We start from the raw sequence: 25164 nt of genomic DNA, 5'->3' as shown, positions 1-25164 counted from the left end.
CCAGCCCACACCTATGAGTCAGGAACTTCCAGAGTGGAACGCAGGCAAATGTATTTTCAATAACAAATCCCCTGGGTAATTCTGATAGACCCTCCTACCTAAGAGGAAGAGAATATTTATTAGGTGCCCACTAGGCACCAATTATGATAAAATGCACCAATTATTCAGAATCACGTCTAATCCTCATGACTGCGTATTTGAAGAAGGGATCGTGCTCTCCATTTCACAGAACCAGAAACTGAGTCTCGGAGAGGCCAGTGGATTTCCTGAGACTGCCTCTCTAGTAAATCACAGAGCTGGACTTCACACCCAAGCAGAACTGGCCACATAGTTTGTGGGACCCGGTGCAAGATGAAAATGCAGGGTCTGTTGTTCAAAAAGTATTAACAATTTCATGACGGTGAAACAGAGCATTAAACCAAGCGTGGAGGCCTTTGGAGTGTGGGACGCTGAGTGCACAGCCCACACGCCCATGCAGCCAGCCTGCATCCAAGGCTAAGTCCGGCATCATTGGCCAGCTGCCTGCTCTTGAATCTGGCCGGCTGCTGCCTCAGGTGAGGCTTTGTCTTCTGACCTCTTTCAGTTCCTCACAGGCCCCATGATCAGGGTAAGCCACCCTGTGCATCTCATTGCCGCTGCTTGAAACAACCCTTTATTGAGATAACATCTCCTCACCCTTAAGACTGCAGGTACTAACTGGATTCAGACGGACTATAAGGACACCTGATTCTTGGGAGGACTCTCATTATGTCCCTAGGAGGTGATAAGGTAGAAAGCTCCCAAAGTTCCCAAAACTAATGTGGAGAATAAAGGAAAGAAAAAAGATATAGCTGCATCTCCTCCTCTGTGGACTCAAGAAGAAAAGATGAGGGAAAATCCATTTACTTGTCTATACAGAATATGCACTAGTTAAATGATAATTATTAAACTGTAGCTTCATCCTTATTAACGAAATCAGAGCCCGAATGACCATTTTGGGGGCGTAATTCAAGATGAGGTTATTCTTCAGTAAAGGGCAATAAGGATGAAAAGTTGGGAAAAGTCATCCTCATTCTATTTTTCTTTCCCTGGTCATAAGAAGAAAGGAATGGAAATGCAGTAGAAAATGTTACATGTATTATAGATCCGCTTAATAATATATGACAAGTGGATATGAGTGATGAGGCCTTTAAGAGACTCTGGTGACATCATCAGTCTAACTTCAGACCTGGCCTGAGACACGTGATGTGATGAGGCTACAGAGGATGGAGGGCTGCAGTTTATCATCCTGAGTCACAGACGCTTACTTTCCGCTACATTAGAAGTTTGGACTTGTACTTTCTCAGCCTGGGGGACTCTTCTCAGCTCAGTGCACAGTGGTTTTATGCATCCGCAGCTATGGGGAAGCTGGAGAAGGGGAGTGGCAAAACCTTACCAGCCACAGGGACCTGCACACAGCAGTAGCATCATATTTTCCAGAACCTAAACTTTGGTGCAGGTAGTTGAATGTGTTGGGTCTTGCACAGGAATGCTTTGGAGCCAGATTTGGGTTTCAATCCCAGCTTGGGCTCTCACACTAGCTGGACAGTTCTAAGCCCCAGCTTCCTCATCTATAAAATGGGAATAGGAATAGTACTTACCTTAGTTCATTCATTCGTAAAATACTGACTGCCTCCTATGTCCCAGAAACTATTCTAGCTTCTGGAAATAAAGGAGTGGACTGGACATGGTCCCTGCCCTTATGGAGCTTACACTCTAGTCGGGGAGACAGGAGCAAATAAAGTTAATGTGATGTAAAATACCTTGCACAGTACCTGACGCATAGTAAGTATTTAATGAAAGTCATCTTTATATTTTTTCCCAAGTTCAAGGAAACGTGGAGCACCAATGGATCTCAAGAAGCAGAATCACAGAACCAGGAGGAGGGGTGCTATTATCATAAGATCCCAGAATGTCAGAGCTGGCGGAAAATCAGGAATTTATTTGGTTCAGAGTTTTTCAAAATGAGGTCCTTCTTTGGGAAGCACTGGGGAGGCCGGATCATACCAACTTTTACCTTTTTTTACATCCTGGGGTTCCCAGGGGAAAAACATATATATATATATATATATATATATATATATATATATAAACCTACTAAGTTAGTCTAGCACCCAATTTGCAGACTAGAAACCTGCAGCTTAGAAATGGGAAAACCTCTCTCCAGTTTGGTGGCAGAGTAGGAAATGCCAAATGGAGAAAGAGAACTTTTCAATTATGTGATACTCTCCACCCCTCCAAGTAATTCAGTCAGCAATTATGTGTTGCTACTTGAGGGGTGCCCTAGGGATTTAAAGATATCTGTCCTTCATCCCTTACCTCTAGAGGCTCCCAAAGCAAGTTGGGGAGAAAAGGGCCCCGAGCCATTAATTGTAAACTCATGCAAAGGCTCCAAACTACATTTCAATGAGAGGGGATTCCCTCCTGAGCCCCAGAACTACACATCCATCTGCACCCAGAGTATTCCCAACTGGGAGGTCCCAGACTCCTCAGATTCAACATATCCAAACTCACTATCTGTGGTCAGCAGCTTCTAAGATGGTCCCAATGATACCATCTCCTGGTATTCATACCCTTATGTAATCTCCTCTCTTTGAGTGTGGGCTGCACTTAGTGACTTGTTTCTAACAAACAAAATAGGGCAGAAATGATGGCATATCACTTCCAGTATTAGGTTATGAAAAGACTGTCGCTTGCATCTTGGGATGCATTCTCTTAACTCTCTAATTTGCTCACTCTGAGGGAAGCCAGCTGCCATGTTGTAACCTGTCCTATGGAGAGGCTGAGATGGCAAGGAACTGATGTCCCAGCCAACAGCCATGTGAGTGAGCTGGGGAGGGGATCTTTCCCCAGTAGCTTTGACATGACTGCAGTCTGGACAACATGTTAACTGTAGCCTGTGAGGGACTCTGTGCCAGCAGCGGTCAGCCAACATTTCTCCTTCCTCCTTTACATCTAGCTGCTCGCCAACTCTGTACATTCTACCTTCTAAAGAGATTTCGAGATCCGGCCCATCCCTTGTTGCTCCTAGTCTAGATCAAGCCTGCACCATCTTTCACCTGGACTACTTTAATACCTTGCCCATTAGTTTCCCTGCTCTCAAACTCGCCCCTCTAATTGACCTGGCACAAGGGGATGCCAGAGTAATTTTTATAAAAGGCAAATAAAATATTAGCACTCATCTGCCTAAAAATCCCTGCTTACAGAAGGAAGTCCAAGTTCCAGAACATGTCCTGCAAATTCCTCTATGACCAGAGTCTGTCTCAGACTCTAGCTTTATTTTCTCGCACTCACTGTTGCACATCTTGGGCTCTAATTGTGCTAAACTATTGGTAGCTCTAGGATGCTTCACTGCTCTCTTTGTGCTCTTCTACTTAAAAGACAACTTTATTTATCAAATATTTACTGAGCACCTACCAAACCCTAGGTACTATTCTAGGCACGGGGGATCAAACAGCAAATAAGACAAGGTATGTTTTAACTCCTGCCCTCTTAGAGCTTACATTCTAGGAGAGAGACCACAAGCAAGTGAATAATTAAAACAAGGTAAGAACATAGAGTGTGATACAGTGGATGGAGCGGAGAGTCTGGTGGTCAGGGAAGGCCTTTCTAAGAAGGTGACATTTGTCATCCCATTTTCTTCCGGTTTGCACAGTTTCTGATGAGAACTTGTTGGTTATTCTTTGCTCCTCTGAACATAATTTGTCTCTCTAGCTGCTTTTAAGATTTTCTTATCATCACTGATTTGATTATGATAAGCCTTGGTGTGTGTGTGCACACGTTTGTGTGTGTGGCCATTTCTTCAAATAGTCTCCTGCATCTTCCTTGTCTCTTCTGCTCAGGGAACTCCAATTACACATATGTTAGACCATCGATATTGTACCATAGGTAACTCAGGGTCTGTTCATTTATTTTTCCTGTCACTTTGCTCTCTCTGTTTCATTTTGAATAAATTCTATTGCTATGTCTTCAAGTTTGCTGATCATTTCTTCTACAGAATCTAATTGGCTATTAATCCTGTCCAGTGAAATTTTCATTAGAGATATTTCCTTCCATTTGGTTCCTAGAAGTTCCATTTGGTTCTTTTTTAATAGCTCCATTTCTCTCTACATTAAGCTCATATTTTCCTTTAAATTTTTGTACATAGTTGTAATAGCTGTTTTAACATCTTTTTCCTACTAGTTTCATTATTTCTAATATTTATGGGTCTGTTTCTATTGATTTTCTCTTTAGGTATGGGTTGCCTTTTCCTGCCTTGTGGAATATCTAGTGGGTTTTTATTGGAAGCTGGACATTTAATGCTCAGTGTCTGGATTTTGCCTTCTTTTAAAAAGTGCTAGGTTTTTAGACAGTCAATTATTTGCAGATTATTTTGATACCTTCAAGGCTTATTATTCAAGCTTTACTAGGTTGGGCCTAGAGTAACTTTCATTCCAGGGAAGCTTCAGTCCATTAAGGCAGAACTTCTCTGGAGTCTCCACTGAATGCGTCCAGTAACCACCAAGCACTCTCCACACTGACTCTTTGGAGCTTGAACATCTATCTCCCTGCTCTGTGTGAGCTCTGGAAGTAGTTCAGCTTCTCAGTTCCCTGGTCATTCTTTGCACAGCTTTGTGGATTAACCTTCCACATATGAATGGCCCAGCACTTGGCAAAGATGCACAGGGATCCCACACAGGTTCCTGGAGCTCTTTTCCAGGTTGGGTCCCTACCTTTCAGAATTCTGCCCACAGAATCCTAACCACCTCGGCATTCCTGAACTTTGATCTCCATTTCCTCAATTCACTGATATCACAGGGCTCTGTTCAGGTGCCCCGCCCCTTGCCCATCTTCTGGAGATTGCCTCCAGACAGAAAGCTGAGGCAACCGTAGACACATCTTGGCTTTTTCCCCCCTTTCCTCGGGGATCACAATGCATAACTAAGTGTTGTCCAAAATCTGAAAACTTATTTCATGCATTTTGTGTGTTATTCTAGTTGTTTTCTAAAGAAGGCTAAGTCCAGTCTTTGTTACTCCATCATGACCAGAAGCAAAAGACTTGGCAGGTGATGTATGAACAGGGACTGAATGAAGTGAGCAAATAAGTTATTTGAAGAGCTGAGGAAGAGCCTTCCAGGAAGGAGGAATGGCAAGAACAAAGGCCACTTCTGATAAACAGCAAGGACTGAGCAAGAGGGAGATAGGAGATGAGGTCAGATAGAATGACAGGGGACATATCATGCAGCATCTTGTAGGCCATGGTAAGGAGCCAGGATTTTAAGTGCAATGAGAAAGCCACTGGAGAGTTTACACAGGGAAGTAATTTGATCTGACATGTTTTAAAAGAATGACTTTGGCTACAGTGAGAAAAATAGGCTACAAGCAGCAAGGGTGGGAAAAGGAACACCAATTAGGAGGCTATTGCAGTGATACAAGTACAAGGTGATGGCTGCCTAGACTGGGATGGAAGCAGAGGAGTTGGTTAGAAGTGGTTACATTTAGGATGCATTTTAAAGTATATCTGCAAGAGTTGCTTATGGATTAAATGTGGGAAGGAGGAGAAAAGAAGAAATATTAAAACTGGGGGGCAGGGGGGTGTGGGGTTTAGTCTGAGTAACTGAATGCTATTCCTTTACTGAAATAGGAAAGACAGTGGGAGAGTAAGTTTGGAAGGGAAATCAAGAGTTTGATTTTGGACATGTCAAGTGTGAGATGCCCACCAGAAATCCAAGTAGAAAAGTAAAGTGGGCAGTTGGATAGACCAGTGTGGAACTCAAGCAGAAGTCAAGACAGGAGATACAAATATAGGAGTGACCAGCACATAGCTGGTACTTAAAGCCATGGGGCTAGAAGAGATCGTTTAGAGAGCGACTGTAGACACGAGGAGAGGAGCTGGGATCGCCATCACTGGCAGGTGCAGAAGAAGGGGCTGAGGAGCAGCAGCTGAGAGAGGAGGGACACCAGGAGGGTGTGGTGTCACTCACTGTTCTCTGCTTGGCAAATTCTTCTCCATGCCTTAAGCTCCAGCTTGAGCATCTCCTCTCTGGGAAGCCTTCCTTGACTGGGTTAACTGGCAAAGTTAACTGCTCCCTTTTCTGTGCTCTCCCTGCATCCTGTACATGCCCCCATACAGCATTTATTACTCCCACGTGGCAGTCTCCCCACTACACTGTGCACCTCTTAGGGACAGACTGCATCTTATCCAGAACCACACGGCCCACAGCTAGCTCAGGGCTTGTCTCAGTGGGTGACCAGCAAATGTGTCTAGAAGAAAAATAAAGCTTAAATGTCAGAAGTGGTCAAGGAAGGCTTTACAGAGAAGGTGGGATTTGAGCACCACCTTATCAGCATTGAATTTCAAGAAGGAGGGAGAAGAGGAGAGAGCATGGCAGCCAAGGCAGAACAAACAGGCAGAACTGGGGGAAACACCAATGATGTCCAGGAGACAGGAATCAGTTTTGTTCGGCGGGTTCGCGGGGCTCAGGGAGGACGGGGAAGCGAGGCTGGGGCCAGGCTGGGAGGCAACCAGTGCCAGGACTTGTTTCTCAAACTGTGGTCCTTGGAATACCGGCGTTCCATTAAGTTGGAAATGTGAATATTTCATGGTTTCCCCGTAAGTTCAAGGCATTTCTTCACAGACCAGTTTGAGAACGATTGTTGTTACATATAACAAACAATGTAATAATAATATCATTCATTAAGGGATTCCCCCCACCTGCTGGAATTCCACACAGCTTTCTCTCATTCAGTCTCACAACAACTGTGAGGCCGGTCCAAATACAATATTATCTCTATTTGCAGATAAGGAAACTGAGGCAGAGAACGGTTAACTTGCCAAGCTCTCCAGCTAGAGCTGCTGGAAGGAGGAGCTGGGGTTAGCTCAAGCCCGGGACATCCGAGAACAAAACCCGAGCCAGAGCGTGAGCCCCAGGCTGCTCCTTTGCCTCCTTCCCGTGGGGTGTCTGGGGATGACGGGGAGGGAGGAGATCAAAAGAGCAAAGAAGGAAAAGGAGAAGCACCTCAGCCTTTAGGGAAGGTGCCTCCTCCCAATACTGAAGGGAAAGGATCGCGGCCAAGGAGAGAAGTGGACCCGGGGCTAGAGGAAGATAGAAACCAAGCGATGAAATTGGGAAAGAATGTCCATGAAAGCTGAGCTAGAAACCTTTCCTCTGTGTGTGCATTTCTGCCACATGAATCATCTACACCCAGACGGACCTGGCTCTTTAAGCCAGGGTCACAGAGCTGCCCTCAAGAAGACTGACGGGGGATATCTTGCTGGGGCTGCCTGGGCAATGACAGGGGGACAGGCCAGAATGACAGGGCAGCCACGTTCCTAGGCAACAGATTACAGGAAACCTGCCCACAGCCTGGCTGTGCCAGCCCCTGCTCTGGGCCATCACGATTTCCCAAGTAGTTATTGCAGCTGTGATTGGAAAGGGGTCACGGTCACATGTTTAAGATAAATGTAATTTTCTTGGCTTTGAGTGTATGTCCGGGAACGCTACAATATGGGCCAGGCCCAGGCTACAAGCAAAACGGGCGTCCGTGACAAAGAAATAATTCATTATGTATGCACAGAACATTAGAGTTCACAAAGCGCTTCATCATCTTTACCTTGTGTGAGTCACACAACAACTCTGTGAGGTAGGTGAGGAAACTGAGGCACAGAGAAGTTAAGTGACTAATATAAAATCACACAGCAAGGCAATGGCAGACCATATGTTGTCCCTAAATCTTTGGGTTCCAAGTTAGTTCAGGTGCTTGAGACCCAAACTACCAAGTGTTTTAACAAGTGATAAGACTAAAGAAAGCAAGAGAGGAATCCAAGGGGAAAAAAAAACTCCTTTCTCAATCACTATGAATCTGAAATATATGATAAAACAGATTTTAAACATCTATCACTTTATACCTTCGCCTTCATTACTTCACACTCCTCCAAAGAAGGCAGGTAGGGGATTCACAGAGAAAGCAACAGGCTCAGGGTGGTGAAGAAACGTGCCTGAGGTCCCACCGCTGGGAAGAGGACGAGGTCCTCCGGGAGGGTTACTTCCGGCCTGTGCTCCTCTCCTGACCCCAGGCCTGGCAGCACTTCGTGTGGGCAAGCCGTGGAAAACGGTCACAGGCCTGTGGTTCCATTTGCTAGACGTGATCTGTCCAAACCAGTGGCTCCCTCCCTGTCTGCCCTCCAGTTGGGCCCCTGGTTCCACCCCACGGCTGCCGCATGCCGCCTGTCCACAGCAAGACAAGCAGCAAAACCACCGCCCTGGCCCTCCACCCTGCACCCTCGCTGTGCCAGGGCTCTGTGGCTTGGCCACGCATGCCGGCCCACATGATACTCCTGGAATAGCTGTCACTGTCGAACAGATGTGACCACACAGTCCCCCGGGATGACCCCTGGAGGCCTCCAAGTTGCAACTCTCTCCTTCGCCCTAACCTTCTGATGGCTCAAGCCAGGACTTGTTTTCTCTGGTCCTGCCTCTAAGCTCTGCCCACTTCCCCTTTCTAAGGCCCTAAGCCACCTACCTGATGGCTGAGCTAGACACCCTGCCTGGGAACAAGAACCTGGAGCCAAGTGCCTAAGGACAGACCTCTGGGTGACAATTAGCCCTTCCTGGAACTGATCACTGCCTGAATTCCCCCTGCAAGCAGGCTTCTGCCAGCCTGCCTGAAAATCCCGCTGACGGGTGTCCAGCCGCCCGGGTCACCTCTCTGGATCTGGGGCCGCACCTTGGGACCAGCCTCCTCTTCTGCTGCTGAAGGAACACCCCACGCATCAGAGACGCTGCCCCACTGCCTCCCCTCCCTTCCACGCTACCCGTTTCTCTCCTGCCACAGTCTTAGGTAAAGGACCAGAAACAACTCAAACGTTCATTGACGGAAGGACTGATGAACGCAGTGTGCGTATTTACAATGGAAGACCCAGCAGTGCAGACGAAAGAGCACCAACGACCCACCTCAACACAGAGCGGAAGAGAAGGTTGCAGAAGACTATGGACTTGACCGTAGTATTTTTATAAAGCTCAAAAACAAGCAAAGCAAAATAATATACTGTCTAGGGACACATTCACGTATAATAAAAGGATTTTTTGAAGCAAGGAGATGATAAACCTAAAATTCGGGATCATGATTGATTACCTCGGGGTGAGAAATGGGATGGGGGAGAAGCACAGTAATTGGGGATCTTGGGTTGGGAGGTGGGCTGGGGATGATGATTTGGTGGTTTTGCTTTGTAGCTTACATACATGTTCCATGTATTCTTTCTTATACACTAACTGCTACAAAATAACTTTAAAGATTGGATGGAGAGGGTCCCAGAGGTGTTCCTTCGTACCGTCTGTTCCCTACTCCGATTTATCTGGTGGCAGGAAACTGTGTGCCTACCAAGGGCCTGGACTCCGAGTCCCCCGCCACAACCTTCATGGCCAAAGGATCTGGAAGAATGCGCCACCCCCATTCCCATCTCCTCCCCGACCGTACACTGGCATCGTCCTCTACCATCGCCCTGTCCCATCACCCCACGGGTCAGTAAGTGCAATGGACACTTTCCGTTCGGGTCTGACACGACATCTCAGCAGCGTTTGCCATGGCTGGCCCCCGCGTACTTCTTCTCCAAGCATTTAGCCTGCTTCCTCTCCTGACATCCCTTCTATGGCTCAAGCCACTTCTTCTTGGCCTCCTTTGCTGCCCCCTTCCCCCTGCCTGTCCCTTACTTGAATGGCAGTGCTCACGGGGGTCTTCCTGGCCTCTTCTCACCCTGTAGCCGCTCAGGGCTCAGTGACCATCCGAACGCTGATGTTCCCAATCTCTCTCCTGCCCAGATCTCTCTCTCCCAAACTCCAGGCCCAAATGCCCAATGTCCATCCAACCTCCCCACCTGGATGTCACGCAGGTCCTTCAAAGGCAAGTTCAAGTCCAACTCCTGCCCCCACTGCCACTACAAGCTGGTCCCCCATTGGTGGCTTCTCTCCATCCACCCAAGTGCCTAAGCCTGGGAGTTGGTCTGGGTTCTCCCCACGCCCCCCCTGCCACCATCTCTCCTCTGCCCCCCAGCCCCAGCCAATCACCAAGTCTGGCCATTCTACCTCTTCAATGGCTCTCAAATCTATTCTCTCCAACTCCACCAAGCCCTTCCCAATCCAAGCCAGCATCCTCTCTTGCTCGTAGGAAAGCAGTCGGCTCACCAGTTCCCCGCTCCACCCAGCTCCCAGTCTCCCCACAATCCACTCTCCACCCTGTGGCCAGTTGGTTCTTTGCAACACACAAACCTGAGTGCATCGGTGCCGGGCTAGCACCCTCCTGTGGCCCCTACTGCCCGTAGCTTTCCAGGACATACCTCCTACCTATCTCTTCCACCTTATCTTCCTCATCTCCCTCCATATCTCTGCCTCAAACCCCACCCTCCAGCCATACTCACCTCTAGGGCTGCAAACATCTCTCCCCTAGGATGCTTCGTCTCCCCAGCCCTATCCAGCCTCACCTGCTCCATCTAACTCTTACTCCAGGTTCTTAACTGCTGCTACTTCTGGGAAGTCTTCCCAGCCACCCTCATTCCCACTCAGAAAATGTTAGACGGTCCCCCAATCTCACAGCGCCTGGTACACTTCCTACTCTATTCTAGCACTTGTGACACTTTATACTAATTGCTTTTTAACTTATTTGTCTCCCACGATAGCAGACTCTCTGCATCAGCCAGCAGGGACCTGACTTACTGCCTTGAACAGTGCCTGGCCCCTACTAAGCAGGTGGTAAAAATTGCTAGAAGAAAGAATGAGCAAATGAACGGGAGGCACTGCGTTTTCCATACATCTCGTTTGACTCTTACAAGCGTCCTTTAAGGGAGGTACTCCTGGTTCCATTTTACAGGTAGGAAAATGGAAGTAACTTGCTCCAAATTACACAGCCAGCAAACAGAAAGCAGAAAGTTGGACCCCGGTTTCACACCAAAGCCCATGGCAGCAACAACCCCTCCATCCCTCTGGCCGTCCCACCCCATCCCTCATCCCACACGAGGCCAAGGAGCCCTCCAAAGGCCCCATCAAGGTCAAGAATTCAGGCTGGAAATTGGCGATGGTTACCTGGAAGCACGTGGGCCCCGGCCTCCCTGCGGGGATATCTGACTGGTAGAACACTCTGAGTTCTGGAGTCAGGGCAATGACAGTCTTAATCACCAAGGAGATGATATCAGACCAGACCTTCTTGATGTCAACACCCTTGGAAGACAACCTACAAAGAATGCTAGAGAAAGTCCTTTTGCTGCCTGTGCTGGTACTGTCCGAATGGACAAAGTTACCGCTATGGATGTTCAGTGAATAGTTGGTCAAATGCATAAAGAGGTGGTGCAGGTTTCTGGGGTGAGGCTCCTGATAGGGCTCTGTACAAAACCGCGAGAGTCCGTCTTTGGCTATGTAAATCTCTAAGGGCTCTAAGGACTTTAGCAGGACATACAGACGGATATCAAACTTGAGCTTGTCGATAAGGAGAGGTTTGCAGACGTACTCCTGGACCACCGCCGGCCTGCTCTGGAGGGTCCCTGCCAGGCGGATGTCACTGGGGTCTTTAATGAGGTAGATTCCGTCACCCTGACAACCACTATCAGGTTTCACAATAAAAGTGGGCTTCCAGGAGGGGTCCCCATCTTTCACCATTCGAACCTGGGGGGAGAAAAAGGATGGTTAGCATTGTATTCTTGTCCTCTCTGGTCCCTCGAGACACAGCAGGACCTCGTCAAATGTTTGGTGAATGAGTGAAAAATACAGGCCCCACCTATGTGAGGACTCACTCAGCACCTACCAGGGAGGTAAAAACTGTTCTAGGCACTGAGACAGTGACCTAAAAACTGCCCCAGATCTTGTCCCCCACAGTCCAGCGGATTTTCAGTCACAGGACCTGGGTTTGAATGCCAGGTCTTTGCCGGTTTTTAGCTCTAACCCTGAGCGAGTCATCTAACCGATGACGGTATAATGATGGTGATGATGATAGCCTAGCACTATCTATGATGCCGACCATGTGTGGCGACTACATGAGGGAGGCACTTTACATAAGTTATTTCCTCTAACCCTCACAGAACATACGGTTGTTCCCTTTTCATGGTACAGGAAACCGAGACGGTACCGTACTTGTGAAGAGCACAGGCCTGGGAGTCAGACTGCCTGGGCTCATATCCTGGCCCTGCTACTTACTGTGTGACCTTGGGCAAGTTACTTATCTGTGCCTCCCTCATCTGTAAAACAGGAGAAAGACTGTTCTGAGGATTAAATGAGATGATAAATGCAAAGGGCGAAGCCCACAGAACCTGACACATGAAAGGCAGCCATAAAGCCTGGCTAGTGCTATTTTTTAAAGGTGAAGTAACTTGCTGGTAGACTGAGGGGCAGAACTGGGATTGGAATCTAGATCGAGGGCTCTGAAGTGCTTGCGCCCTCCTCCGTATTTCCATGTCTCAGTTTCCTCGTTTTAAAAATGGGGATATAAAAATCTTTCCTCCCTGGGTCATCGTAAAGAGGAAATCGACTGAAATGTGCACAGGGTGGAACACCACACTACACAGAAGGGCGGCACGGGAGCTGTTAGTTTACCATCTACATCTCTCATTAAGTTCATCATGACTCAGCCAATCCTTTAATCTGCTGAGACCTTTTGAAACCGGATTCTGTCATCCTAAGATTTGCTCTCCTCCTAGCTCCAGGGCAGCAGGACACCCACAGAATTACCCTGGGCACTTGACCAGTGCAGTTAAGTCTGGATCTGCGGGTCTGCATCACTCAACACACACCCAGTTGACCCGGACGCTTGTCCTGCGGGACAAGCTGGAGGAAATTTAAAGGTGAATTTGAAAGACGGAGCGGCTCTCTCTGCAGCTTCTGGTATGAAAGAGCCCCTGAACAAGCTTTCCTTCCTTTCTGAACCCTAACTCAGAGCGGTGCCGGCTTGCCCCAGAGCTGGACTCGCACCGGATACGCACCTTTGCTGCGTAAGCCCAACCCAGGACATCTGTGTTCTGGGTTTTACTTATCTCTCTGACCAGCCTATATTTCTAAGTGAAGCTTTTGCCAATTCCTGGGGCACTATCAGTTACTCCGGGCTTGTAAAAGATCTTTAACAATGGAGAAACACTTAAAGCTTTAATAATGGTCCACACCAACTGTTTCCCCTTGTCAGCAGGATTCGAGAATGCAACTTCACAGGAGATCAATGCCAGCCTCCCAGGGCCCTCCACGGAGCCTTCTTTGCGACAATGACCTTGATGCTTATGTAGTTATTTAATATTCACCTGAAGCATTCATACATTTGGCGCTTTACAGTAAATATAAACGTACTGGAGAAATGGCAGTTATGGATCAGGAAGTAAAAAATGTCAAGTTTGCACTAATGGGTAACTTTTCCCTCTGGAAAGCTTTTGCTATGCTGAAGACACTAACAGTTCAATATATTATTGGCTGCAATATTTTCTCCTTTGAATTCACTGCATATGCCTTAAATAAATTAAACTACATGGTCAATAGTCTCTGTCATTCGTTGCATTACTGAATATTTTTTCTGCTCTTTGCCAGAGTAGAGCCATACAAATCAAGGTTATTAATACTAATAGAATCACTGAATTTTTAGAACTGGAAGGATCCTCAGAGATCAATGGTATCTAATCCTCTCATAATTCAAACAGGGAAGCTGAGGCTCAGAGAGGTGACATAACTTGCCTTGGGCTCCCTAACTGGCTAGTGGGAAGGTTAGCGTGAGAACTGAAGTCTTTTTGACCTCACGGCAGGTCCTCTGTGCCATCTTTACCTCTGCTGAGGTAAAATTAAAGGTTTCTTTTCCCTGAATGCTAGAGGAAAGATTCTCTTAATATAGCAGACAGTATCTGAGCTCTGGCCTCACTCTGCACAGTTTGGTCCCGGAGCATGGCCTTCTTGGAACTGTAACTGTAGATCCTGAGTTGGCCAGGCCTGCCTCAATGCCAGATCTTCTGTCTGGGTTCCTGGCTTGGTCTACAGGCACCATTTATGGGAAAACTTCATAGCTGTTCTGCATGTGGTTCCCAAAGCCACCAGACCCTTCAGCAACTTCTATCTTCAAAAGAGAAAAAAAAATTCCAGAATTCACATTCACTTTCCTCTGAGGTTTTACTCAAGGGTGACCCGTCCTCATGGGCCAGAATCTAAAGACAGTCTATATAACTAGGCCCCAGCCCCAGAAATTCGGATTTTCTAGATCTGGGATGAGCCCTGGGCATGTGTATTTGGGAAAAAGCATGACAGGTAATTCTGACGTTCACTCCGTTTGAGAATCGCTGGACTAACGTGAATTAAATAAAAATACAATCTGGGCCCAACGCATTGAATGAAGTTTTATGCATTAATGTTAGCCTGAATGTGAGGAAGACTTGCGATTGGGTTACAGCTGATGGTATCGCCAGTTTCACCCAAACATACTCTTGGATGTGAAATTCATCATCTTGTAACTGTATGCACGGAGAGCTGAGAGAGATGCAAAGAGGATGCAGTGACCTGATTGCCAGGCACTCATCGGCCCTGTTGAAATTTTTTATGTCTTTTACTGCCCTCTAGTGGATATTTAAGAAATGTGACTGGGAAAGACCCCCATTCAAAATTCGACTCTTCTTAGCAGTAAGATACTCTATTAAGATGTTAAAATATGATATTTGTCTTTCTCTGTCCGACTTATATGTGGAATCTAAAAAAAAAAGCTACAAATGAACTTATCTACAAAATAGAAATAGAGTTACAGATGTAGAAAACAAACTTATGGTTACCAGGGGGTAAGGGGGTGGGGAGGGATAAACTGGGAGATTGGGATTGACATATACACACTACGATATATAAAATAGATAACTAATAAGGATCTAATGTACAGCACAGGGAACTCTACTCAATACTCTTTAATGACCTATATGGGGAAAGAATCTAAAAAAAGAGTTGAGATATAGATAGACAGATAGATAGATAGATGTAACTGATTCACTTTGCTGTACACCTGAAACTAACACAACATTGTAAATCAGCTATACTCCAACAAAAATTTTTTTAAAAGAAGATGTTAAAATAGTCTTAAGGAAGCACCCCCACAAAAAGTTCCCTCTGTATTACTGTTAAGTTCATACTTTGAATAGACTCATCTCCAAAATGCCATGGTTGGCCAAGGTCACACTCAGTTCTTATGCTGTCTGTCCCTTAAATATATTTCAAGCGTTCTCCCTAATACACAGATTGGGCTACCTGTTAAAATTCTCTCTCAGTCTGTATAAAACTTTTAAAATCATGGGCAACATGAGTATAAAATCCTGTAAGTATATACCACATAAAATTAGCAACTTTTATATTCTTCACTGTGTGTTTTTTCGTATTTTCCAAACTTACCATTAGGAAAAAAAAATACAAGTGGCAACAGTAGGTAGCAGCAAGTATCTCTAATTATATTTTCATAAGGAATAGCTTTTGGCGAACAAATATTTGAACGCCCATGTTCATTGCAGCATTACTGAAGACAGCCAAAAGGTGGGAGAAACCCAAATGTCAACTGACAGATGAACGGATAAACAAAATGTGGTACATACATACAATTGAGTATTATTCAGCTATAAACAGGAAGGAAATTCTGACATACGCTACCATGAAACTTGAAAACATTACGCTAAGTGAAAGAAGCCATCACACAAAAGGACAAATACTATATGGTTCCACTTGTATGAGGTACCTACAGTAGTCAAATTCATAGAGACAGAAAGTGGAATGGTGGTTACCAAAGACTGGGAGTAGGGAGGAATGGGGAGTGAGTGTGTGATGGGTAGAGCTTCAGTCTGGGAAGATGGAAGAAGTTCCGGAGACGGATGATGGCTATGGTTGTACAACAATATGAATATACTTAATGCTACTGAACTTCAAAATGGTAAAGATGGTAAATTTTACGTTATGCGTATTTTACCACTGTTAATTTGTTTAAAAATTTAATTAAAAAAAGAAAAGAAATAGCTTTTGGTGAGTTCGAAAGAATACTGAAGTGAAAACCAGAAAATCTGGATTCTAGTTCCAATTTAGTCAGGTAATTTCTGACTGTGCGACTGTGAGAAAGTCACCTAACCTCCTGGGCTTTGTTGTACTCACCTATACAATAAAGGGGGTCACACTGAGGTCCCTGGCTTCTGCCAGCGAACAGGTTCTGAACAATGATTTATCTTGACATCACCACAGTGGACGGCTGTGTTACAAACACGCAAGTGACATTGGTCAGCAGAGGGCTGATACTGGGCTGCTGTGATCAGCGCATTGGGATGCCGTACACGAGCAGGAGCTCTGCATGGGAGATTCATGAGGCACTTGAGGAAGTCAGCTGGGCATCTGGGAGAAGCAAGCTAAAATATTTCAGGAGAGAAATTCAGCCACCGAATACCAAGCCACAAAACATTATTAGCAGCGAGGGGCGGGTAAGAGGACAATTGCTGAAGAAATACCATGTCTGCAATACCAGGGAAGTCAAAGCCAGTTAGAGCAGTCCTCTGTCACGCGGGTGGATTTGCATCCAATCTTAGCAACTGAGACCCTTGGTGTCACAGGCACAGGGAGCAGATCTTCGGCAAAAACAAGCCTCTGGTAGACAAGCAGATGTCACAAAGTACATGCTGGACAGGGGGCAGGGAGCAGCCCCTTCCAGCCTCAGCCAAGGCAGCCTCGTACCTGGTGGAGGCAAATTCCTACTCCCAGTGTGCCAGGCGATTTCTGAGGCAGGCAAGAAGGAGACGCTCTACAGTCAGGTTTCTGAGGGCCAGGCAGGAAGGGGCAGGGTGGGAGATGGACAGGTGAGGCGGGGAGGAAGAACAGGTAACGTGCTGCCGGGGTGCGGTTTTGCGAAGGCAGGAGAGAGCCACATACGTTCCGATGGCTGGAGAACAGCCAGCGAGTGGAGTGGGAAGCGCCCTGGAAATCCCACTCGGAAGATTTACAGAGGCCAAATCACTACAGCAAAAACAACAACATTAGCACACACGAACGGGGACTTCCTATGGGTCAGGTGCTGTTCGAAGTATTATCTCATTTAATCCTCTACAACTCTATTTTACAGATAAGGAAACAGAGGCCCGGAGAGGTTAAGTAACTTGCCAAAGGTCACACAGCCTAAAGGATGTGGAACCAGGTTTTGAATGCAGGCACTCAGTTTCCTGAGCCCATGTCCAGAATGAATGCGGGATGTGTGTGAAGTAGGCCAATGGAAGAAGATCAAGCTTGGGGAGGAGGCAGGGCCTGATAGGAAGGGTCTTGAATATCATTTTAGGGGAGTTTGGACAATGTCGCAAAGTGATGGTGAGCCCCTGAAGGGTTCTGAGAACTTAATTACACAATTTGATGTGTTCCGGAGAAACATCCCTCTGGCTGGACTGGAGTGGGCAGACATGGCGGGCAGAGAGGACGAGCCTGAGTGGACGCCGGCAGGGGGGTAGGAGGAAGGAGAGAGGTCTGGTGTGCTCAGGCCCCCGGATGATGGAGGAAGCCTCCGTGATGGACCAGGTTACACAGGGAAAGTACAGAGAGGGAGAGATGAACCTGGGAACGAATGCAAGGCGGGAACGGGCAGAAAAGATTCCCAGACACCTTGTGTTTGTACTTGATCTGAGGGCAACTAGTGGATTTTCAACCACTGGGTGACATGGCACCCATATCACTCTGGCGTCCGTGAGGAGGATGGTTTGGCAGGGAGGAGACTAGCTGCAGGAAGATAGAGGGCCATCCAAGGCCCGAGGGCCTGAGCTGGGCAGTGGCGCCAGGGCTGGGATGCAGAAATGGTACAGAGGTGGATTCGGGGGCAGCTGGTGGCTGGATGGAGGTGAAGGGGAAAGAGAGGGTTGTCAGCAGGGTTGGGGGGATGGTACCATTTACAGATTTAGGGGACACAGGAAGAGGAGCGGGTCTGGGGTTGGGGGGAGTGGGGAGATGAGCAGCTCACCTCATTGACTACTAATTGAGCACCTGTAGCCACAAAGCCAGTTTAGGATTTTACGTCACCTCCTCCCTCAAGCCGCCCACTGTTCCTCGGAACAGGACTGTGTGGTCCAATCACTCATATAGATGGTTAATGTTGATAACGGCGACTCTCCCCGTGTTAGCAAAAATAACAACCGCTGTCTGGCAGGCCTGAGACTCCGAGATTAAACGCAGACGTGGAATATGGTGAACGGAAGGAAGAGTATCCAAAGAAAACCCTCAGGCCAGTGGTTAGCAGGGGAGCCATGGGCCCCATGGGAGTAACTATCACTGCACCTGTCAAACACTCCCCCACTCCCTGGCTTTCCAAGAGGTCCAATTAAGAAAACCTAAATGGTAAAACAAAACAAACAACAACAACCAAAAAAGCCTGTTTGTTTTATCACTGATGAGTGTCCTGGATTTACTTGAACGGTTTAAAAGAAATAACGTTAATTATGCCCAAGGAAGTACAGCGGATCGCTCACGTGCGACTCCTCGGCAGTGTGGCTTAAAAGGCCCTCCTTCCTCGTCCGGCCCCAGCTCAGGTGCATCTCAGCAGCCTCATTTCCTGCCCCTCCCGCCCACCCCTCTGCACGACTCAGCCCCAAAGGCCCAGCTCAAAGATTCCCACTGAGAACCCTTTCCTAGCCCATAACCCTCCAGAAAGGCCCCTCGAGTCTGTCCTCTGTGCTCCCGTGGCTGTGACATCTTAACCCGTCCATGGCAAACATCCCCATCACACCGTAACGTGACTGCGTGTGTGTCTTCAGGTCTACAGCTATGGTGTATTATAGCTGCATCTTTAAGTATATTGTGGGAGCTAAGGCTCCGAAGCCCAGCGCTGCTGCCCCTTACTAGCTGTGGGACCCTCGACAGTTTTCTGACCTCTCTGTGCCTCCGTTTGCTCAGCTGGAAAATGGGAGTAAGAGCAGTGCCTCTGCCGTGGGGTTGTTGTGAGGATTACACGAGTTAAAGAATGTGACTTGCCAGGGCTAACATATGGTGGGCTATTATTATTATTCATTGTTATTGTCTCTCTCCCATTTGACTATGAGCTCCTTGACGATAAAGACCAAGCCTTATTTTACTCACTATTCCCAGAAAAGCGGGTGCTCAATAAACATTTTCTGAAATGAAATTATTAGGAAGCTTGATTACTATGGCATTTATGAACCCCAGGGACATTAGTTAGTACATACCTAACTAATGATTGCCAGATAAACGAGCCTCTCCTGTAGAAACAAAATTATCTCAATGAGAAAGAGGAAAGGGAAAAACGACCATTTGTAGAACCCATGTTCTGTGTTCTGTGCTTTACAGCCATGAGCTACCGAATCTTCACAAAAACCCTGCAAGGAAATAGAGGCTCAGAGAGGTGGAGTCCCAGGGCCGACGTCACACAGCTAACAAGCGTAAAGTTATCATTTGAAACCAAGGTGGTCAGAGTCTAAAGTCTGAGATCTTTCCATAACAACCATGTTCTTTGGGAAAACTCCAAGCAGTTGAACTTCTGTTTAATAGGTAGAATGAGGAAAGAGAGAGTCGTGGGAAAGCAAAGTAACAGGCCAGCTGACAGGGCTCAACTCGCCTTTGCTGGGGCCCCCAGGGTTAGAAGAGGGCTTCTCTACAGCCCCAGAGCTGCCTTGTGCCTTCACACCCAGCCTGCACACCAGGAACCATCACACACACACACACACACACACACACACACACACACACACACACTTTACAAACAAACTGGAGACTTGCCCAGGGCCACACTGCTACTGGCAGAGGCAGTCCTAAAACATAAAATCTCCAGGTTTCCAACCCAAAGTTCTTTCTCCACTAATGGGTTCGGGATTCGGCATCTGAAGAGGTCTTTCGAAGAGTCCTTGGGAGTAAGTCCTCTCTCAAAGTAACATCACATTTGTTTGGTGTTATAATAAATTTCACTGCTTTCCAGAGAAATCACCTTCCTTAATCCTCGAATCTCCATTCTGGGGCGAATGAGGAAACTGAGGCCCAGAGTGTAAAGTCAGAAGCCTGCAGTCACCCAGCTAGAAGGCAGAACCGAAGCAGCAGCCCTGGGCTCACCTGTCCTTTCTTTTGAAGATGGTCTCCGATTTACCTGGAAGGCAGACACGGCATCACTGGGCTGCTAGGGAGGCTGGCGCTTCTGATGATGAGAGAGGAGCCTCTCCACCAGCTTTGCCCCAAACCCAGCCTGTTGTCAACGTAAAGTAATGGATGGATCCCACTTTTAGTGAACAGCAACTTTATGTGGGCCATAATCTATCCATCATTAGTGAGCAATCAGAAAGCCACTCTGGATAGAACACACCTGGGACTATAAAACCTGCTTCATAGGAAGGAGCCTGTCATTTCATGAAACTGCCCATCTTCCTCTCAGGTCTGCCCTCAACACCAACCCCTCATTGCTGGAGCTGAGTGAGGAGAGTGGGAACACGAGGACAGCCGGCTCACTGCCTGGCCTCCCCCACCCCCTCCCCAACACCCTCTCATCCCCGAACATGTAGGCTCCAACCAGGCCGGCTGAGGACAAGCCTGAAGCTGCAGCCTACGGGCCTTGGGGATCCCTGAGCACACGGGGGCCCCCAGGCTGCAGCTGCCCTGCACCTCCACCAGGTCCCTGTGCTTGAGTGTCTGTGCGGGGCAGCAGAGCCGGGGCAAGGGGTTCCAATCTCCTAGACTCAGCCTAGCTGGACGACCCTGGCCAAGCTACTTAACCTGTCTGCATCCAGTGTCCTTATCTGTAAAACTGGAAGAATAGGGCCTGCTTCCTATGGGTACTGTGAGGATTAAATAATGTCTTCCATTTGTACTTAACACAGTATCAGTCTTTATTATTCCATTTTACTTCATTTTTATTATTCTGCCTCGGTTCCCTGATCATCCTCCAGATTCCCTACTGAAGCTCATCCCCGATCTACTTGGCTGGAGTCTGAACGCCTGCCTGCACGGTCCACAGCGCTGCCCTTGGTGACCGGGCCTGTCTCTGACCCTCAGCTGTCTGTCGGCTGGTCCCTTTGGATGGCAGCCTCACATTTCTGTGCTCCTGTGTGGGTCACCCCAGCAGAGTCCCTGGCATCACCAGCTTCACACCCCCACCCCCTTCCTCTCTTCCCCACAGTTTCCTACTGAGATCCCAGAGGGCATCCCAGCTGATCCCACCTGGAACACACAACACTCGATTGCTGAGTAAGCCCCCTTCCAGCTAAACACATTTCTCCAACACTGAGGGTTTCCTGCTAATGAACGGGCTAAACACACACACCTCCAAATACATACAACCATGTTATAATCAAAAGCGCCTCAGACCACCAGCCCTAGCTTTATCCTGCTTTCCAACACCACAGTCCTTATGTCTGTCCCTTGCACTCCTGCCACACTTTACATTGAACTTTAAAAAAATAAAAGATCAACATCGTATTTTGCAACACTCAGACCAGGTGTCCTCCGCAACCCCCCCAGATGTACTTCAGGCTAAAACAGCATCGCTGTTTGCAGTATTGATGAGCGCGAAGGGTCGGGCTAAGCATGTCAGGATGAGATCCAGTCCTACAAGATGGGTAATAGCATTTTCACTTTTCTACTTTGTAATCAGAGGTTTCCCCCCACCCTCCGAGACCCTATAAAAGAGAAGCTGAGTTAACTGCTGACTCCTCAAGGACAGGGAAGATGACTCCCGCATGTCTAGATTTCCCTGCCCCGTCCTGTCCCCACCTAGCAGGGAACCCGGACGGTGTGAGACTCAGCAAATGCTGGTTGGAAGCCGACTCACCGTCTCACTTTGTTCAATTGTTGTTGTGTTTGGTCCAGGATCACAGGAAACATGACTTCAAATGCTAATCTTGGGTGAGTTCATCTGAGCCTGGGGACCTCAGTTCCATACGCCCTGGATGCAGCTGACTCCCTGTTTTCTGTCTCTGACACACACTTCTCTCTTGGGCTCCAGTCCCATGTAATGAGACATCTCCACAGGCACCACAAATTCCACGTGGCCAGTACTAATCCATTGTCTCTCTCCTCACATCTACTCCTCCTGCGCTCCCTGTATCAGTAAATAGTACCATGTCCCCAGGCCAGAAATCTGGGAGTCACCCTAGTTTCTACCTTCCCCCACATCACCCACCCGCACCCAGTCCCCCAATTCTGACATTTCTCCTTCTTTACACATTGTACCGACCTCAACCCCTCTCGTGTTCCTCAACGATTAATACTGGAAGAGCTTCCTAAGTCACCTGAAGCCCTGCAATCCAGGCTCTGTGCTGGGTGGTCCCATGTATGCTTTTCAATCCTTACAAGCAACCCTGTGAGGTAGGCATTAAAGGGTGAGTCAGATGAAATTGCTATTTTTATAGGTCAAAAACAGCCACAGGGATATCAGCAATTTCATATGGTCCAACCTAATACTGTTATCGCCACCCTATCACAGGTGAGGAAACTGGGACTTAAAGGGTAAGTTATTTCCCCAAGGCCAGACAGGTTGTACCGTAGGGGGCCAGAATCTGAACCCAGGTGTGGGTTCAAAACCCCAAAGGCTATATATACTTTTTCTGCTAAACCATATCATCTCTCAGGGTTCATGTACCAGTTCTAAGAGGAAAGCTCACCACTTAACATTTTAAAATGTAACTAATAATAATATAGAATAACTACCATTAATGTGCACCTACTATATGCCTTACATTCATTACTTTACTTAATCCCCACAGCTATGCTCTGAGAAATCTACTGATATTGATTTTTCTTTCTTATTTTTTTTTTAGTTTAAAAGATGTTTTTACTATGTGTTCTTGGGCAAAGCACCTAAGTTCTCTGCCTCCGTTTCCTCATGGATGTGATGGGGATAATATATCTACCTCACAGGGGGTATCTTGAGGACTGAATGAGTTCACGCAGCAGTTCCCAACCTCTTTGGTAATAGGGACCGTTTTCGTGGAAGACAATTTTTCCACGGACCAGGGTTCGGGGAGGTGCTTTCGGGATGATTCAAGCACATTACATTTATTGTGCATTTTATTTCTATTTTATTACATTGTAATGCATAATGCAATAATTCTACAACTCACCATAATGCAGAATCAGTGGGAGCCCTGAGCTTGTTTTCACTTGCCACTCACTGATAGGGTTTTTTTTTTTTTTTTTAACATCTTTATGGAGTATAATTGTTTTACAATGGTGTGTTAGTTTCTGCTTTATAACAAAGTGAATCAGTTATACATATACATATGTTCCCATATCTCCTCCCTCTTGAATCTCCTTCCCACCCTCCCTATCCCACCCCTCTAGGTAGTTACAAAGCACCAAGCTGATCGCCCTGTGCTATGCGGCTGCTTCCCACTAGCTCTCTATTTTACGCTTGGTAGTGTATATATGTCCACGCCACTCTCTCGCTTTGTCACAGCTTACCCTTCCCCCTCCCCATATCCTCAAGTCCATTCTCTAGTAGGTCTGTGTCTTTATTCCCGTCTTACCCCTAGGTTCTTCATGACATTTTTTTCCTTAGATTCCATATATATGTGTTAGCATACGGTACTTGTCTTTCTCTTTCTGACTTACTTCACTCTGTATGACAGACTCTAGGTCCATCCACATCACTGCAAATAACTCAATTTCGTTTCTTTTTATGGCTGAGTAATATTCCATTGTATATATGTGCCATGTCTTCTTTACCCATTCATCCAATGATGGACACTTAGGTTGTTTCCATCTCCTGGCTACTATAAATAGGGCTACAATGAACATTTTGGTACATGACTCTTTTTGAATTACGGTTTTCTCAGGGTATATGCCCAGTAGTGGGACTGCTGAGTCATATGGTAGTTCTACTTGTAGTTTTTTAAGGAATCTCCATACAATTCTCCATAGTGGCTGTACCAATTCACATTCCCACCAGCAGTGCAAGAGTGTTCCCTTTTCTCCACACTCTCTCCAGCATTTATTGTTTCTAGATTTTTTGATGATGGCTGTTCTGACCGGTGTGAGATGATATCTCATTGTGGTTTTGATTTGCATTTCTCTAATGATTAATGATGTTGAGAATTCTTTCATGTGTCTGTTGGCAATCTGTATATCTTCTTTGGAGAAATGTCTATTTAGGTCTTCTGCCCATTTTTAGATTGGGTTGTTTGTTTTTTTAGTGTTGAGCTGCATGAGCCGCTTGTAAATTTTGGAGATTAGTCCTTTGTCAGTTGTTTCATTTGCAAATATTTTCTCCCATTCTGAGGGTTGTCTTTTTGTCTTATTTATGGTTTCCTTTGCTGTGCAAAAGTTTTTAAGTTTCATTAGGTCCCATTTGTTTATTTTTGTTTTTATTTCCATTTCTCTAGGAGGTGGGTCAAAAAGCATCTTGCTGTGATTTATGTCATAGAGTGTTCTGCCTATGTTTTCCTCTAAGAGTTTGATGGTGTCTGGCCTTACATTTAGGTCTCTAACCCATTTTGAGTTTATTTTTGTGTATGGTGTTACGGAGTGTTCTAATTTCATTCTTTTACATGTAGCTGTCCAGTTTTCCCAGCACCACTTATTGAAGAGGCTGTTTTTCCTCCACTGTATATTCTTGCCTCCTTTATCAAAAATAAGGTGACCATATGTGCATGGGTTTATCTCTGGGCTTTCTATCCTGTTCCATTGATCTACATTTCTGTTTCTGTGCCAGTACCATACTGTCTTGATGACTGTAGCTTTGTAGTATAGTCTGAAGTCAGGGAGCCTGATTCCTCCAGCTCCGTTTTTCTTCCTCAAGATTGCTTTGGCTATTCAGGGTCTTTTGTGTTTCCATACAAATTGTGAAATTTTTTGTTCTAGTTCTGTGAAAAATGCCAGTGGTAGTTTGACAGGGATTGCATTGAGTCTGTAGATTGCTTTGGGTAGTAGAGTCATTTTCACAATGTTGATTCTTCCAATCCAAGAACATGGTATATCTCTCCATCTATTTGTATCATCTTTAAACTGATAGGGTTTTTTGTTTTTTGCGGTACGCGGGCCTCTCACTGTTGTGGCCTCTCCCGTTGCGGAGCACAGGCTCCGGACGTGCAGGCTCGGCGGCCATGGCTCACGGGCCCAGCCACTCCACGGCATATGCGATCTTCCCGGACCAGGACAAGAACCCGTGTCCCCTGCACTGGCAGGAGGACTCTCAACCACTGCGCCACCAGGGAAGCCCTGATACGGTGTTAATATGAGTCTT

General features: G+C 46.7%; 1 protein-coding gene across 9 annotated transcripts in view; it reads right to left on the bottom strand.

Moving 5' to 3' along the window:
• TTLL11 (tubulin tyrosine ligase like 11) overlaps window positions 1-25164 on the bottom strand; it is a 264739-nt gene that overhangs the window by 157547 nt on the left and 82028 nt on the right. For all 9 annotated transcript variants that reach the window (XR_004350519.1, XM_032636284.1, XM_032636281.1 and 6 more), the window contains exon 4: window positions 11073-11648. Coding sequence is in view for 8 of the 9 variants with exons in the window: in XM_032636284.1 (XP_032492175.1) it covers window positions 11073-11648 (576 nt within the window). In the remaining variant the exon portion in view is untranslated. The remainder of the gene's footprint in view (window positions 1-11072; window positions 11649-25164) is intronic.

Source organism: Phocoena sinus, chromosome 6, assembly GCF_008692025.1.
Source record: "Phocoena sinus isolate mPhoSin1 chromosome 6, mPhoSin1.pri, whole genome shotgun sequence".
Lineage (NCBI taxonomy): Eukaryota > Metazoa > Chordata > Mammalia > Artiodactyla > Phocoenidae > Phocoena > Phocoena sinus.
Note: the sequence above shows the minus strand (reverse complement) of the source record. Positions and strands in the feature narration are given on the sequence as shown.